General features: G+C 41.7%; 1 protein-coding gene across 3 annotated transcripts in view; it reads right to left on the minus strand.

Moving 5' to 3' along the window:
- Positions 1-9,486: 9,486 nt before the first annotated feature.
- Positions 9,487-18,614, minus strand: part of LOC117600435 (uncharacterized) — a 257,165-nt gene continuing 248,037 nt past the window's right edge. For all 3 annotated transcript variants that reach the window (XM_034315873.2, XM_034315871.2, XM_076692759.1), the window contains 2 exons: positions 17,154-17,584; positions 9,487-11,277 (listed from right to left, as the gene is read on the minus strand). In XM_034315873.2, the coding sequence (XP_034171764.1) occupies positions 11,098-11,277; positions 17,154-17,584 (611 nt within the window). In that variant the 3' untranslated portion in view covers positions 9,487-11,097. The remainder of the gene's footprint in view (positions 11,278-17,153; positions 17,585-18,614) is intronic.

Consider the following 18,614-nt stretch of genomic DNA (forward strand, 5'->3'; position numbering starts at 1 on the left):
TCCTATGCCTCCCACTCGGCCACGTCGATATACCTTCCACCCACTTTTATCACTCGCTCGATTCGCGTTTATTCCAGGTATCGCGAATTTATTCGATCGTTTTTAGATATCTGGATACCTGACGTATCGTTTACCTGACGCTCGGTTTTTGGAGCGACGGAAAATTTTATTTAGATCTAAGAAAATGTATTCGAGCTATTGAATGATAAATGCGTTATCCTACTTTGTAAAGTAACTCTATTTCCCGACGATAAATCAACCCTTACCTGTTCTCGTCGATCACGATCTACGTAGTTAGATAGACAGTGGCAATTTGTTCTTATTAACGGGCCCTGATGTATCGTGCTTCCTCGCGGACCGATCTGCTTCTAATCTACGATCCAGGCACGCAACAACGTCTTACGGCCACCACGAGACCCGGGATAGGGTGTCGAGTTGGACAGACGGCCACCAGGGGTTGATTGGTTTGCGGTCGCATCCCTTAGTAATGAGCTTCGCAGATGGCACGTCTCAGGAAACCCATTAGGCCGATTCTAAACACCGGAACTGCTGTGCGCTGATCGATACAGATTAAAGGGAATGTCCTGTCTCTGGAGTTGATCAAAGTTTAGCGAAATAAATGATTGATGACTCGTTTTCGAAATCTGGGTCAGTCTTTCGTCGGCCTGCGAAGATTCTTTCGGGTTTTCAAACGTTTACGATTGAAGAGAATGGTTTGATGTAGTTCTTTCTCGTGGATGAAAGTTGAATGTTGAGACAAATTTCGCAAGATGGTGTATCATAAAAAATACGATTTACTGTTAGAAATTACGATGTACTTTGATCACTTCATTATTTATTTTGGAAATTAGTTACTGATTTATTTCAGTTGATTGATTTGATTCTTAAAGATTTCGAGATAAGTAGGTACAAAGTACTACTACAGTAGCTTAATTCTTTGATAAAGTTATATTAGAAGATTACGTGACTCATTTAGGAATTATACCGGTAAATATTACGCAAACCTTTCTAATACTACGGATTAAGCGAACCCAGATTTATTTTCAACGGTGATCAAATATTTATGCTATGGGAACAGATTCGAATTTTCATAAAATGTTGCGCTACATTTATAAAATACTGAATTTCAATCTCAAATCTTTACTTAATTTCACTAATTAAATGTTATTAGATCAACCCACAAATTTTTACCATTTGACTTGATCAGCTCAATATTTAGAGCGCAGAAATCTTTTTTATTAAATTATTCTTTAATACCAGTCTATAAAACAATTTTTAAACTGACCTAGTACTATGATAAGGAAGTTGGGGGGAAAGGCAAATATAGAGAACAAACTGCTCTCGAAGAAGAATCACCCGAACGTGTCCATATACTTTCGGCGTGTTCACATTTATTCAATAAAATAAAAAAAATAATAAATCAAGTACAATAATGGTACGGCGACACATAATGACACCGCCGCAATCGACGTTGCATAACGTTACGATATATCGATAACTATATAAAAGTGAAAAAATCTGTACAATGAAAGACATGCGGGTAGCGAAGAGATGCCCCCGTCCCTTTGCGAACTCCCAATGGTCGACGCTATGCCTTACGAAGAGCATCGATTATCTATCTATCCCGTAGGTAAATTTCCAAATCTCGAAAAGAGAAGAAATAAAGAATAAACGAAAAGATGAGAGGCGTCGCGACGTCTTCAAGGCGACGCGTCGACCGGCGGTCGGGCAGCGGACGCGAGAACAATTCGTAAAAAATAATCGACCATGGGGAGTGATAATAATTACAGAATGTTAAGATTACAGAATAATAATAATAATATTAATAATATTAATAATAATAATATTCAGATAATAATTCAATCATGTAATAGATAATAGATAATAATAATAATAGAATAATAATAATACACGTTCGCGTAGCACTTAAAAATCGTACAATCAATAAAATTAATAACATAAAAAAAAATTGTCATAAACTAAAATCAAAAGTAATCAATAACGTATGGTCTGTAGTGACTTAAATAACACAGCATCGTATTATCGGACTCCGTGTTCCTGTTCGTTGCTCGTTCGATTTTCGAAAGCTTATCAATTGATTCTCCGAATCATAGAGGGTGAAAAGTTTGGAAAATCGAACGATCATCGGACGGAAATCACGGAGAGCCGTACGTTCGTTTAAAAAGATAGAACCTCGACGGAAAGGAAGGAAAGAAAATGAAGAAGCGAAAGAAATGCGAAAGAACGTACAGAACAAAGAACGAAGTTTTGGAATGATCGATCTTAGCGATCATCCAAAATACATGATAGAAGTTGAAAGAAATTAGACGAAGCGGAAGTGAGAAGAAAACGAACGCGAAAGGCAGATGAGATATCATCGAAGAACGAAGAATTAAAAAAATACAAAAATATTTTTAAAAAAGAGATATGAAAAAAGAAAACAAAATAAATTAACGGTACCGCTCTTTTCTCGCTTACATGTGATCTAAATGGGGCCTGTTACATAATACGAATATACGCTTGTAAATAACATATCACGTGACCGCCGTACATCTTCCGTTCAATCACTCGCATCGGGACAGTCGTCAAGCGAAAAACGCAAAACTCTTAAAAAAAGGAAAGAGAGAAAGAAGTCTTCTTCTTGCTTCTTTTTTTCTTTTTTGTTTGTTCTTCCTTCACACACACGCGTACGGAATACAGAGTACAGGTGGGGGATAGAGTAGTTTATTAAAAAAAAAAGGAAAAAAAAAAGAAAAAAACATTGTTTCAAGCACCTCAAGCGTTCTGCAACGGCTCGCATCGTTTTTCCCTCTCCTCGTTTATTTGGTCGCTTCTTTGGATTGGTCAGCTGGACGAAATTTCGTTTCAAAATATATATATGTTTCTCTTTTTTTTCCGCGTTTCACAATAAACGGTTTCTTTTTTTTATTTTTTTGTTCGCGCAAACATCCTACTATATACGCCTCTATAAGCATATACACAATATGTATATATATATATATATATATATATATTTCTCTCTGTATCTTTCGTTCGCTGTTTCATTCCTTTCGTCTTTTTTCCCTCGTTCCTTTCTTTTTCTTCGTCGCGTGGAAACTCGAAAAAAGAACGAACGTGTTCCTCGGCGCAACGCTTCTGCGGAAAAGAAAAGAAGGAAAAGAAAAGTAGCAAAGGTGAACAAGTTTTCTCCGAGTCCAGACTCTATCACAAGGTTGCTGCGAGCTTTACAAACGGCTTGAGGAGACGTCACACGCCTCTATTTGTGTCTCCACTCTTCTTCGTTCGTTTTCTTTTATCGTTTTACTTCGTTTCGTTTCGCGGGATTTCACTAAACAACGCGTTTACCACATGCTCGTCATCTCTCTTCTCGTCCTCAGCTTTTCATTCTCTCATGCATACTGTTTCGCGCGTTCGCAAATGAATCCGATGAATTCATCACACGATTCCCAACCCTCTTTCTCACAATCACCGTTACGAACAGATCGCGGCGGTCTATATATGGTCCACGGGACATTTGACTACAGGTAACGTCAAACATATCTTTTTTTTTTTTGTTTTCGTGCTTTTTTAGCGTAATCAGGGGTGTACATTCGGATGCAACGTAGGGTTCCTTTAGCTAAGGGTGAGCGTAGGGGAGGAGGTCATTTGCCTTCGATTTTGGAGAATCTAGGAAGATCCTAGGAACATTCCTCCCCGTACATTTCTTCTTTTATATTTCAAAATAAAAACCATGCAATGGAAATTGAAAATCAAAACACCTCCTTATTGCAGATAGAATTTTACTTGCATTCAGATATTGAGATAAATAATTGAAAGGGTTGAGGGAGGCCTAAATTGCACACGACTGTACATAGATCGTCTTAATTTTAAGCGGAGCACACATTCAACGATTACACGTGATCGAACATTGCGAATGATTACGGTTCCTCTCGAGAGTGACCTTTTGTTCAAGAAAGAAAAAGATCAAGTTATTGATTTTCTTCGACGTTTCATTCTTGTCTCTTTTATTTCGAACACAGTTGTTACACAGGAAATTTCTTTTATAATTTTCTATCGAAAATAATCGTGAAGATAAATGCATCGAGGATGGTGAGCGAGTCACTTCGAGAGAGATGGCATCGATTGAAGCGGAAATTTGAGGGACATAAATGGCAAACGTGCTCCGTTTCCGACGACTATAAAGAAGAAATTCTCGTCGCTATTTTATCGTGATTGGCACTTGTATGCGCACAGTGGATAAGAACGACGGAGAATGTCGCAGTTTCTTAAACGTTATTTTACACTCACGACTTGTAAATAAGAGCCAAAGAAACGCTCGGTTAATTCTCTTTCTTCTTTTCTATTTTTCGCTTTTCTTCTCTCAAATATGGCAAAACTTAGGACAGTCTGAGCAAACGAAACTTCTCCTCGCTTTCTTTTTCTCTTCTTCTTATTACCCTCTCGCTCGATCTCACGCGCGCGCGATTAATACAATTAATTACAAGTTCGGCAACATTTATGTTCTGTTTTGTATACGAGTGTGTGTGTATGTGTGTGTATGTAATACAAGTGTATATGCGTGTCATTCACATACAATTCTCTTTTTCTCATCGTTAAATACGTTCGTAAATATACTTTTTCGTGTAGATATTTAAATCGAGGTCGTTATTTTCATATAGAAACAAACGATGTAAAATATTGCGGAACAAATGCAACTTGGCCTCGGTTTAAATACTAGAAAATTTCAGTTTATCGTCTAAGGTTAATTTAAATCAATGGTTAACATGTCGATCGCCACAGTAAAAGTATCAATATTAGTACGATCTTAGTGTCATCTATTGCATTCAGTTTCTAATTATTTAATCAAATTCAGTGGCGGAGAACATGTTATTTGGAGAAAACAAATCATACGAGGGAGGGGGGGGGGGGGGGGGGGGGGGGGGGGAATAAAATACAGATTGAAATTGAACGCGTTGCCTCACTCGAGGTCGAAAAGTTCGCGTGGAAAAAATCGGACTTTTCAAGAACGAAGGAAAAGAAATTTGAGAAATGAATAGAAAAAAGGAGGAGAAAACAGAAAGAACAGAAAAAACTAGCACGGTTGGTCCGATATTAAAGACTAGTCGATCAGCTGTTCGCAACGGGCTCTCAGGCTCGATGGCTACACGGGTTACAACGCGATGGGGTTACACGCAATTAATAATAATGAATGATCGACAACGATAGCCTCGTGGCCGATTAATGGAGCGCAGAACGCAAACTCGATAATCAATCTTCGTTCCCGTAATTCGAACTTGTGCATCGTTTGTAGATCGTTCCACAAGGACGCGTCGCTTTTTTCCACGTCGAACAGTGATTTGCCTTTTCCTCTTAAAACGTCACATTTCCGTGTAAATCGATGGTCGTGATCGGCAACGAGCATCAATGACATCTGTTTCACGGTTCGTAAAAAATATCTATTAAAAGAAATTAGAACTAAATCGATGAAAAGAAACAGAGATCACTGATCTGTTACCAATACGCGTCATCGAGAGATCATTTGGAAAGATTTCAATTTACAATGAACATTCAACGATTACGAGGTAACGCGTGGGTCTTGGTGCAAGAAAACTAATTTTAATTAAAGGGTGTAGGAGGAGGTCGAAACGAAACGAGACACCAAGAAAAGAAACAAACGAGAGGACGAAAGATGCTCGATTCCGATGCGACAAATCGAACGCGATTACCTTTATCCAAAAAGGTTTCGGGGTCTTTCTCTCTCTTATTCACTGGGCTAAAAGGGGGCGGGGGATATAAAAGGGGGAACGGTACATTATAATATTCATACGATTATTCGTTATAATAATCAGATATTTCATTAATAATTACGAGATCACAGAGACGCTTTGACGCGCGGGGATCTCGGATGGGCGGGCTGCTTTCCTTCTCGTTGCTACTTTCTGCAATTTCCTTTCGATCACTGGACACGATTATGACTTCGATTCTTTGGATTTCGAGGTTTCCTTCGATAATTAAGAAAATATCATTGGATTGACTCGATTTTTAAATACAGTAAAACCTGTATAAATCGTCACCCGGATAAGTCGTCGTTTTCTCTTTTCCTCGTCATTTAAAAATTTACATGGTTTTTACTACGCTTAAATCGTCAAAATTTCTCGATCCCTTGACGAAAGACGACGACTTATCGAGGTTTTACTGTATTTCATTTAGTTAACCCGTTAACCGACTGACTTTTGGATAAAACGTTAATGAGTTTTTTAAATTTTATTCCATCATTTGATTTTTAAAGATTTTTGTTTACGAATGTTCTATTATCTATTGAAAAGTGATCAAAACCGGGTCACACTCGATTAACAGATTAACTAAAGTGGATATTCTTGATCAATGTCAATTGAAATCGACAATCATCAAGAATAGAATGATTCAAAGTCCAAAAAGAAAAGAAATTCATAGCACACAGCCTGCCCCCCACGATCCACATAGTCACAGTTACAGCTTATGTCCCAGCCTCGGCTGTTTCGCCGATCATCGTCAATCTCAAAGGAAAAAAAAAGATCATCGTCTCCGTAACGGGAAACGTCATCATTTTTCATTTCACCCTTGCTTTTGTTTTCTATCAATTTATCCACTTTTCCACTTTACTCGCTTCGGGCTCGCCCTTTCGAGATATACGACTACCATTATACTTTTTTTAGTTTTTCTTTATATCGCACGGTACGTCTCGAAATAATATTTCGATAATAATAATATATAATATCCAAATATACCATTTAAAATATATATATATATATATATATTTATATATATAAGTGTTTTCCATTATAATATATATATACTTTTTATTCATATTTATTCGTATAATTAATACGTTCTCAATATGGCTGACTGCTAACGCTACGTAAAAATGCTCCTACTGGGTTTCTTTTATTTTCTTTTATCGTTTCTCTAAATCGTGGTAATAGATCGAACCGAATAAAGAAACAAGAGGAAAAGAGACGAGACGAACTGAGGAAAAGGACACCGTATAATAAAACGAAAGAAAAGAAAAATAATAATTAAACAACCAAAAGATCAAACAAAAACAGAACATACGAAAAATAAACGGAGCGAAAATGAAGGGTGGATAGAGAAATCGTAGACACGACTATGGTAATTTACGGGGCCACGAACAAGCGTCTATGTACAAGGCGTTTTCTCAATGTTTTTTATTTATTAATTTCTATTATATTCTATATCGTATTTCTCTCGGTTTCTTTTTAGTTTTGCTTCTCCAACTGACTATTATATTGAGATTAATTTTTTCGTGTTTTCGATTGGTACCTTTATCCTTTGACACGTAATAACTAGAGAAAAACATGAGAACGGTGAAACAAAAGGAAAAAATATTGGAAAAAAATGAAACGAAACCACGGTAGCCTTAAAGGCGGAACACTGGGCGCGCATGTTTCACCGCGCTGCAGGAAAACAGGAAGTTTCGATTTTCTCTACGTGCGCACCACGTTCATACGTTCGAACTCTCCTACCTTTCCTTTGGTCGGAATGCTATATAAAAAAGTTATCGCGAACACGAGGAGCACCTTTAACGCTCGGCTCCCAGTTCGCGATGCCACCAATGGCAGTTACTATCTTATTACATCACAATTGTACGACGATCCTGCTCGCTCTCGCGTTTACCCCCTCCTCAGGTAAATATAGAGGAGAGAAGAAAACTCGATCGACAAAAAATCTTATGAAATCAACCTAGAAAACGACGAAAAGCCGGAGACAAGTTGCTGCTGAACCTCGCCGAATAATGATTAATAATAATAATAATAAATTGGTTGGACGATGTTTGGGAAGAGGGAGAGAACACTTTCAAGGGGACAAAAATTCTACGATCTTTTCTAGAGTCCTACGTAATACGATAATAATAAACGAATTAATCACAATTTTTAGATGCATTATATCCTAATAAACGAACGAGAGAGAGGATTCGAAGAAACGAAAAAAAAAAAAATTAAATTAAATTAACAGAAGAACGGCTAATTGGTTTATCATCGTAAGAAATCACAATTGAAGAAAGAGAAACACAAGGGGGCGAAAGGTGGCCGGTTCACCGCACAGAACTTGTGCTCCCCAGAAATAACGAGTATTTCTGGCGACGAGATTGTAGTTCGTAAAAAATACCCTATATTTAAGTTACTATTTTACGACAAGAACATCAAGACTCTAGGTAATTCGTCCGTCGAACGATTCGGCTCCGCGTGACGATGAAGCGAACGATTTGAAAATCTTTCAAAAGTCACACCTATCCGGAACTTTCGTCCTGGAAACCTTCTAAACAATTTCTCCTTCGTTTCTATTGACTTTCTATACGTGAAAATTCCAACTTTTCATGTTACCTTTTTTGTTCTTCATCTTAACGATACCTTTCGTGCGTGTTTCGTTAGGACGAATGGCAATACGATATTTCTATGCATAAATTCGCGCGGCTCTAGACACAGACGAATACGCGATTTTTTTTTTTTTTTTACCTATAAATAAATACTATTACTTTCTACACACTGGAATACTTTGACGGAGTAACGTCACGAATGCTTATCTGTTAATTTAAGGTGGAAGAGAAAAAGGCAGACAAACAATAATAAAAAGTAATAATATTAATAATAATAATTAATAATTAATCATAATGATTGTAATTAGAAAAAATATTGGTAATGAAAAAAAAAAAATATATATAATCATAAAATAAAGCGAAGTCTTTACTCGGGAGACAGAGATAGATAGACAGACAGACAGAACAGTCCACGGGAATACACTATCGTATCGACAGCCTTATGATGATTTTGGTTTCATCCCGTCCGAAACCTCGAGGATGAAACCCCGAATGATCCCGAACAGGGACACTAACTATCCTTTAATTATAAATTCCTCTCCGAACATCTATGAATGTTCTCGCTGGGACGAGAAACCGCCCGATTATCGGGAACGCAAACAGCGAGACCTAAATACACGCTAATGAACGAGATCAATTAATTAATTACGCGAAATCGCAAGGATCGACGTGTAACGAAACAGAAAGGAAAGAAGAGGAAAAAGATAGAAATCGAAAGTAAGAAACGGTGAGACCAAAGTTAATGGACAAGAAGAAGAGAAAAGATAGACGGAAGATGGAAAATAAAGAAATTAGAAATAGAGAAAGAGAGAAAGTGGCGCGTCAGAGCGAAGGGTGAAAGCCCTTGATTCCAGAGTGCCAAAAAAGGCGTCCTTCGTGGAGGAGGGCGCCCACTAAGAGCTAAGCTACCGGAGATCATTTGAAAACTGTACACGGGACTCGCAGCTAGCCAATTAAGATGCTGCGATCCTCGGTCTATCGATTATCTACTTTAATTATTAAAAACGTCGACTTATTACTGAATTTTATTATTTTAGTTTAAATCCTCTATACAATACAGTACTTTGCTCCCCTCTCACGTTACGTGTGTCCTCGCCCGTTTCCCTACCTGGCTCGCATTCTTGCTTCTTACATTTTTCTCATTTTTTTGTTTTTTGTTTTTGGAATATACCGAGACTTTCCTCGAGATACTTTCTATGTACAGATGATTCGACCATCGCCATAAACGTCTGACAATTCTCGAATATCCGATCCGATTTTCATTTGCCGATTTATCTAAACGTCGAAAATTGTGGAATTTTTTTTTTTTTTTTTTTTCTTTCAAATTTCTACGACTTCCGATTAATTTGTCTAGGCGATGAAAAGTTGAAGGATCTTCGATCGTTTGCGAGACGTCATGACCCGGTGTCATTATATCCCAGATTGAGTTCTGCCTTGCCTGGATCGGCTAGGTAACCGCGTTATCTACAAGCCACGTCAAAATAACTTCCTACCGACGGGAACGGGACAAATCGGTTGTCTTACGAATAAAATATAGAGACACACATAGAGAAGTGAGCGAGAGAGAAACAGACGAATAACCGTGAAAGAAAAAATCGCGCGTCTTCCCTACCTGCCCCGTTCCCGTAATCACACTACTTTATTTAATTCTCTTTATTTTATATCCGTAATGAGATCATCATTTGATTATTGGGTTGTCCTCTTTGGATCTCGTCCTTAGCTCCCCGTAACCCTCACCAAGACACCCGTGTCACGATCGTCACCTTCTTCGAAAGAAACAACTCTAAAACGAGAAACATCATATTTCTCTTACCTGACGTGTTCAACTGTGACACCTGAAGGCGGACGATCGAGCACACGGTCCAACGAACAGGTCTCTCTGTTCATTAACGTGACCATGTCTCGCCTAAACGAGCGAGAATGCACCTGAAACACGTGTCTCCAGTTGATCGATCTTCCAGCGAATCGATCCGCCTGACGATCATGAAGAGTTTGACTCGAACGAGGAATATCAGCTAGACAGATATCGTTGCCAATGATCCACGAACATTTTGCTCGTCGTCGAGCCAGAATCACTTGGCTCTCTCTTCATGGTATACAATCAATCGTCAAAGTACTAACGCGAGAGACATCATCGAAATGGTAATTCAGGTAACTCTGACTCTTCGACAAGCAACAGATCGAAGAGTTCCATCCTCGTCGTCGTCGTCGTCGTCGTCGTCGTTCATCCCGTTATCTACAATATCATCCTCGTCCTTGTCACCTTCCTCGAATCCCTCGTCCTGTTCCTCCCGTTCTTCGTTCCTAACATAAGGATACAAATCGAGGAAGGGCCAAAGGCGATGAAACAGCACACGTGCATTCTCGATCGTCGGCGAAACACAGGTATACATAGAAAATATATCGTAACGTAGATCGTGTTGGATGTTGCCGCAGGACGTCCACCAGGAGTCATCCCTCCTTTCTGGTCCGCCGACATTCGTACCATCGAACCTTGGTGTCCGTACGTTCGTCCTGCTCGCAATTCTTCTAGCCGTGGCATCGATCTTGGAAGAACCTCCAGAAGAGTGGCTACCCTGAAGAGGAATCCCCGACGAGCTGGAAGGACCAGTTGCCGGTTCACCAGTGGACAGCTCGTCGTCCTGGTCGCCTCTGGTGCCGTTCCAAGCGTCGATGATAGTTCTTCGAGTCCTCGAGCCATCGCCGTCGCCGAGTGCCACGGCGACGGGACGATACTGTCGCATCTATCGAAGACGAGATACCAATCTCCAACCAAGGTACAGGGCCACCGTCGTCCACAGGGTCTCCCGGAGTGGTGCTGGGATCAACAGAGACAGGAGGCTGTCCGTGGAACCGGTCGCGTTGCCGGAGTTCGCGAAGCCCGGGTTCATCGCGGGCAGTCTGGACTTTTCGATCTCGGCCGCCTGAAACAGGAAACGGAAACGATACGTCAATACCTTATATTCGTCCCTGACTATTGTCCTCCAAATTGTATCCCTTTTATAAAAATAAATACTTGTAGAGAAAATTTACTCTTAATTTTCACCCTTAACTTCCTGCTCACGATTCTTAAAATCTTGCACGCGATGTCTTCCTCGATCCCGTGGCAAGAATCAGAGGGGCTACCGCAGGGTGGAACGAGGGTGAGCGAGGAAAGAAGGGAACGGGGCTAAGGCTCCTAATTGGGAGTGTCCTAATTGGACGGAATTACCATCGATTCGACACTCCTTGCGGCTAAGCCTCCGGGCATAGAAAAAGCTCCACGCTCCTTTTTTATCGAGTTCCCTTATCCCTTCGAATTTACACGAGAGCAGGAAGGAGGGATGTCCCGACGAAGGTCCATCGTCACTCCCTCGAAACACAAATCCGAAAGCAGAGCGTATTAATACCGGTTAATTGTCAATTAATTTCCACTTCGAGGCAATTCCCTCTCGCTTAAGAATCGCGCCTCACCCCCTCGAAGCCCGGTACAAAACGTCTTCGTTACAACTTCCAGCAGCGATTCATTATCCAATTAGTCGTCGAGGATGAAATCAACTCGACGAACGGTTATCGATAACGATTCGTTAAAATATTAATCGTTTCGAGATCGAAGATCCGTATCAAGCCCCACCCCCTAAGCTCCCAAGGTAATGTTTCCCACGAGCAATCGTATATATCTTTCTGCGAAAAATACTCTTTGTTTCCCCTTGATCACGCCACCCTTGAGCCGCAAGCTTTGCCCGTACACGACTTCCGATCCTCGTTTCGTCTTAATCCACTCGCGCTGGCCGGACGTGCAATAATAAACGGCGAGAAACAGGGTGAGAGAGCTCAATCTCCGAGAGCAGAGGCTTTTATGGGGTGGCTATAATATCTGGTCATCGTCGGCTTCGATCAGACTCGTTCCTCGTCTCTCCGCAAATACATCTACGTATACGCGTGTGGACACAGAAAGTCTGAGCGTAATCTCTTACGCTTAGAGGGTGAGAGCAATAGGAGCTAAGGAAAGCGTCACATTAAGAAAGAATTATGGTGTATGGAGTCTTCTCGTGGGAGTCCTCCTCGTCAATTAATAGTGTCCCCTTTTTCTGTTGTACTCTTCGCGCCTTGTTTCTACTCTCATCGAGACACTCTACCCCCGTAACGCTCTCGTACGAGCTCTTTTCACCCTCGTTTTATCCGGAATCGTCCCGAGGAAGTGAGAACTGGGCGTGACGGTTGTTGTTTCACGCGTCTACAGCCACCTGCGACTACGACGACTTTCTCTCTTTCGAAGTTGCCGTATGAAAAGCTGGCGGTCGGCTTTTATCGCTCTAGGCCCGGAAGAGAACGCTCGCTTGAGCAACGCGATTTCGCTCGCTCGCGCTTCGTCCAGCGGTTAAACGCGAAATTTATGCTCACGACCGGGTCGTGGTGATTACGATGTTTCAAGTTTATCGTTGCCCGGACAGTAAATGCGAATTGTTCGCGGAGGAGAGTTGCGTAACGAACAGCGTATCGTTTCTGTTGCAAAAGTTTCGTCGATTCTTACCCACTTTTAATTTTCAAAAATTAATCATGCAAGGGTTAATTCGAGTATCCAGAATAATAGTCATTAATTAAGCCGGCAGGAATCGCGCTTTAATTCGTTTAAGAAACGCATCGTCGATTCAGAAAGCGTGCGTTGCAAATTTAATTAAACTTCCACCATCGCGAGAGATGCACGGTAGAAGCCGCCTCCTTGGGAAATTCTATCACGGAATCTTGTTACAGATAGAAGTTTTTCTGTCGTAAGGATGTAGCCTATCGGTTTCGAGGGCCAGAGGTTGAACTTTGAAAACCAATTAAACTATGAAGACTGATATCTGATCAATTATGAAAATATTGTATATCAAACTGGAAGATAAACTTTTACAGTGGCAAATCGTAGGATTTAGGAAATAAAAATTGACCAACTCCATCAACAGATTCTATCTCCCAAGCTTAACCACTGAAAACAATGACTGATATCGTGAAAAGATTGATACGAGCCACCACAAAAGAACAATACACCTTCCACGTGGTCGCGCTTATCGTAAATCACGAACCACAACGAAAAATCTACACAATCGGAACAACACTCCTCTCGATAACCATTAGGCTTGACTCGAACATGTACCGTAACGATGTAAACGATAAACGAGTGTCTCGATAGAAGCCGACCAGCAGACCCGGCTACTGCACCAGAATTATTGTGCAACGTAATTGCTCGGTTCGCCATGGAAACGGCCGTTCGAGCAGCTCAGTTTCGCCGAGTCACGTAAGAAAAAGTCAATGGAAAACGGAGGTTTGCGGTCGAGACTTTGAGGTAGGCCAGGTAGCAGAAACACACCGGTGCCATGGATCATAAAATCTCTCAGCGAGTTCGGATTCTCGCGAGGGTTTGTTAAAACGACGAAAGTAAGACGTCGAGCTAAGGACGATCGCGTGCTCTAGAAGAGACGACCGATCTGTTAGCAAGAAAACCCGGAGAACCATTTCTTGTTTACCAACCGAGAGAGATCCGTTATGCTACCGGCGCTGGTTGCTGGTTAATGTATCAATTTGCGCGTCGGATGATCGTTTGAATAACTGATAAATGTCGGTGCAACGTTTCATTAGCTGCGCCTTGGTCAAGATTGCTCTCCCTATTCGCGGAAATCCGATCCACCGCGAGGAACTCGGTCTTGCACTGCGTCCGTGGTGCAATTTTCTCCCCGTTACCGTGAACGCTGGTTAAGAAGCTTCTTGGAAAATATAATCGTGGTACTTGGACGTTATGTCCCTTTAAACGAGAATTTATTACGGATTAACCGAAGGTAATTTGTATAGAAAATTTTCTGTCCATTTTATTTCTAATGCTTCCATACAATATTTCAAATTGTCAGTGCAATTTTCCTTTTCTCCTCATTTTTGTGTGCGATCAGATTAAATTCAGCAAACTCCAAGGTAGTTAACGCGTTAAACGGAATCTCCGCGGAATATGAAGCAAGAGAAGAAGTCAAAGGGAATTGCGAGCAGGAGGAAAGGAGAGAAAGAATGCTCGCGATTGCACGAGATAATTGAAGATAATTTTCTCGGCCCGTGGCCACGGCTCGTGCTGCCATGCCCACTTAACTTTCACGTAAGGGGATGTGACCACTTAGCCGTTACATGCTCGCTTACTCTCCATGCATATGTAAAACGCTGGCTTCCCATGACCATTGGGGAAAGAAGGGGCTCGTAACTCGCGCACGACTACTTGTTCTTCGATCGACCGGCTCTCCTTTCACCCCATAGACATCACGGACGGATAGGTGGGACGGAATGACATCGAGTAAAGACAGTTTACAATCAACGAGTTATTGATATTTCACGTGGAAAACGAGCGACTGAGAACACCTGCTCTTATCGTACGGAGAAAGTTTCCGGAAACTATGAAATAATTTCACTCTGTCACACAGTAGCGTTTTATCTAAAAGCACTATATTTTCTCTACCTAATAGAAAATTTTCTTTTTATTTAGAATATAATTTTATTAACTTTCTATATAAGTGCCCAAAATATATCTAACACTTAATATTTCTCCCATACTGTCAGCCAGAAGTAAGTGAAACAGGGTATCAAATGGATGATCCAAATCCACGAGTGTACTCTGAGAACACGGGGAAACAGAGTGTCTCTCCGGACCATCGTCGGATTAATCTGACACTTCGATTCCCCCAGAGGGATGAAGGCAAACAACAACGGAGGAGATCCTCGAGGAGACAATTCCCTGGTCGAGAATTCGCCACGATTCGTATTATCAACAAGCCAAGCCAGTTGCTCGAGTTACCGAGCCGTAGAACCGATCGGTATCAGATCCCCGACGCGCGGGCCAAAGGCGGCAGAGATTTCTTTAATTTCACGGATCCGTTCGCCCCCTTCAATTACCGTCACTTAACCAGCAATAATTAGACGTTCCAGGATTGGGTATCACGGTGCCGCGGACCTTTAAAGCGAATCAACCCGAGACGGATAAAAGAGTCACGCCCTTCCACCCTTGTTCATCTTTCTTTTCCTCTCCTTGCTCGTCCCCTCTCGCTGTGTCGTTAGTTCCGCTTCTTTCTTTCAATCGACCACGGTAAATCACGAGGAATCTCGTGAAACGGTAAAAGGACTCCTCACCGGTCTTGCCGCCGACGTACAGCAGAAAGGACGGGCGTAATAATCGTCCGGAGTCCGCAGAAACGACGATCTCACGGGTCACGATCGACTGCTTCAGGGATTACTTCTGTTTTTATATCGATTCGCTGGTCTAGAACTTCGATTCCTTGTATCGTTCCGATGAAATTAACGCGATTGTGTAATCAGAGATTGGTTTAGGATGAATTTAACGATCAACGCCTTGATATCAATTAAAGTTCAGAAAGCATAGAAACATCGTCCGACGAATAACACGGTGTACCTTTGGTCGCTGGTACATGCTAAACCCTTTCCCCGTTTCCATCGAACCTAACAACAACATCCCATCTATTCTCGTTCTATCGACGGTTCTCCGTAATTCCTTTACGACCGTTCGCAATCAATTTCAGCAGGACGTTGTACAAGCGACGCGTCCCGCCATAAAACCGTCGGGCATCCTATTTTTCTCACCTCGAGCGTCCGGCACGGCGGAGAGGTAAAGCGCGACAAACAAGCGGAGGCGAGCTCGTAAAATCAGTGGAGCACCCGTTTCGGGTGTCGATACATATTTGATCGAGCGATCGGCAGAGAACGGTGATGAAGTGGCAGGGGTCATACACGTTGGGAGCAATACTAGACGTCTTAACGGTGGCGGGCAGATATTTATTGCGCCCGTGGGACACCGACGCTGCCGCCGATATAACTAAATTCGCGTTTATGGCCACGTCTGACCCACTCCAGACGACAATTTCTATCCTTTCTTCCGATACACTCGGACAGAGAGAAAGATAGGAACGAGGAAACGAGAGATACTGAATCATTCGTGAGGCCATTAAATCGTGGATATCGAAACCTGGCTATTTCCGAGGTAAATGGCTTTTTGGGAAACCGTAGACACCTTAATGAACAGAATTTTAGATAAGGAACATGATTTTTCTAAGAATCACTTCTGTCATGAATCAGTGAACATTATTCAATTTCTATTTCATCCCTTACACATTAATTGGACAGTTCTCGGTGTGTCGAGAAGCGGACGGTAAAATTAATTTCCAAATTGAGTAAGCGAAAGTAGCAACGCGGTACGAATTTTATTTTACACGACTCTGACATTCCCGTGTTTCAGCCGGCTTTTATAACGCGTTCGCGCGGACGCCAGGGGTAGTTTTACGACGGATGAAAAACACCACGGGGGTGGAGGTTGGAATTGTGACAGACAGGGTACGCGATGCAATTATTTTTATGCCGAGCACACCGCCTTTGCACCTGTACACCGGCGTCGTAAACAGTTCGCGTTACCGCTCCCAGCGACGATAAGCCGCGCGTTCAACCGCGGAAAGTTGAAAACAAAGGGAAACCCGGAGCATTCGTTTCGTCGGATGACCGACAAAATTGTTCCGTCTCTGTCTGGTTGATCTCGTTGGAGAAAAAAATATGCTGGAAAATGTGTGCTTTCGGTTTTTATATTTCCACTGTGTGGATACTTTTTAAAATGTTTAATTTTCTAGATGGGTGGTTTACTCGAATGTAGAAAAGAGATAAAGAACTACTGGAAGGGCGAACTTGTTAACTTCAGTTTTTTTGTAAATCGTTTAATTTTGGGGGGAATTCTTTTGTAACGTGCATGTTGTTGAATAATTTTATTTTTAACATAATTAATTAATGAAATTAGTGTACCGACCTTGGTCTTGGACGCGTGGAAGTCGTCGGCAATGTTCCTCAGGTTGGCACCCACGTTCGCCCACTGGCTCTCGTTGAATGCCTGACCGAAGTGGCCGCAGCAGTTGTTGCAGGTAGGTTCTGCGGGTCCTTTCTTCATGGCAGCGGCGCCACCGCACTCGGACGCGAGCCTGCGTCTTCGTGGCCGTGGCCTAGGGTTAGGCGTCGGTGCCAGCACGTTCTCGTCACCGCTGCATTCCGGAAACTGAAAAGCCGCGTCCCTGGTAGGGCTGCTTGGCGCCGACACGGTCACCTGAGGCGTCGCGGCCGGAAGTTGCTCCACGGCGGACAATACCAAATCTGGCAACGGTAATCGGGACAGGTCAGAGTCCACCAAGACCACCGGGTGTTCTCGGGATCCAAAACCGTCGGCTGCTCGCCGTGGTATCCGATCTGTAACAAAGAAAAATTTAAATTGTTAACGAGGATAAAAATTTTTGTTAATGTTAATTGTCGAAATTATGGTACTTTATTGTATTGTAAGCGTGATGGAAATAAATTCAAATAAAAAAAAAAAAAAACAAAAAGCGTTACTTTTGTACCCACTGCAATTAACACGGCACGTCAGGGTTAGATTTAATAGCAGTTACATACAATACAAATCCTACTTATTACACTGCTTTGCAGCTTTCCCTTTTTATTATCCCGCTTAACCAACAAAGGATGATGAAACAATTAAGGTACCAGAACAAGCTTTCCAATCATATAACGTCTACCACTTATCTAATTAACTATTAGACTGCCGAAAATTATCGGACTGCAAAATATCTGAAATGTAGATAAATATCTATAGTTTATTAAATTAATCTCGACCTAAGTTATATCTTGTTAAATTCGACCCAACAACCGCACGATACTGTGAAATGAACTTACATCCGATCTTAAAGTTCAAACTTTCCTCGATAGCGATCTCGGTGAATTCATCGTCGCCATTTAGAAGCCTCGGGGCGATCCGTTCTAACGTTTACCGAAAACCGATGGCCCCGCGATACAGCCTGTGAGCATTCGACGAAACCGCAAACGCGATTCAACATATCTGAATTTACCATCGATAATTAATCGCGGCGCAGAGCTGGAGTTGCGTCACGCACAATGGAAATGCTACGATCTATCTACGCACGCTGAGACGGCCGGTTCGCTTATAAGGTTTAATGCCACTGTGAGATAGACAACGGTAAGGCAATCGCGTTGCTCTGTAATGCCAGGCAACGACATTGTTGGCTAATGATTGTCTGAAAATTTGCAACGCTCCAAACGTTAGACTTCGGTTTTGAATTTCTACGTGTCTGAACAGAGTCATTCGAAACGCGTTTCCTCGAAAAGACGACTTGAAATCAATCGCCGCAGAAACAAAATGAACCATTTTTTAAATTGAAATAATTCAGGAAAATAACACGGTCTCGTGCAATACTAATAAATGGGA

Source organism: Osmia lignaria, chromosome 15, assembly GCF_051020975.1.
Source record: "Osmia lignaria lignaria isolate PbOS001 chromosome 15, iyOsmLign1, whole genome shotgun sequence".
NCBI classification, from domain to species: domain Eukaryota; kingdom Metazoa; phylum Arthropoda; class Insecta; order Hymenoptera; family Megachilidae; genus Osmia; species Osmia lignaria.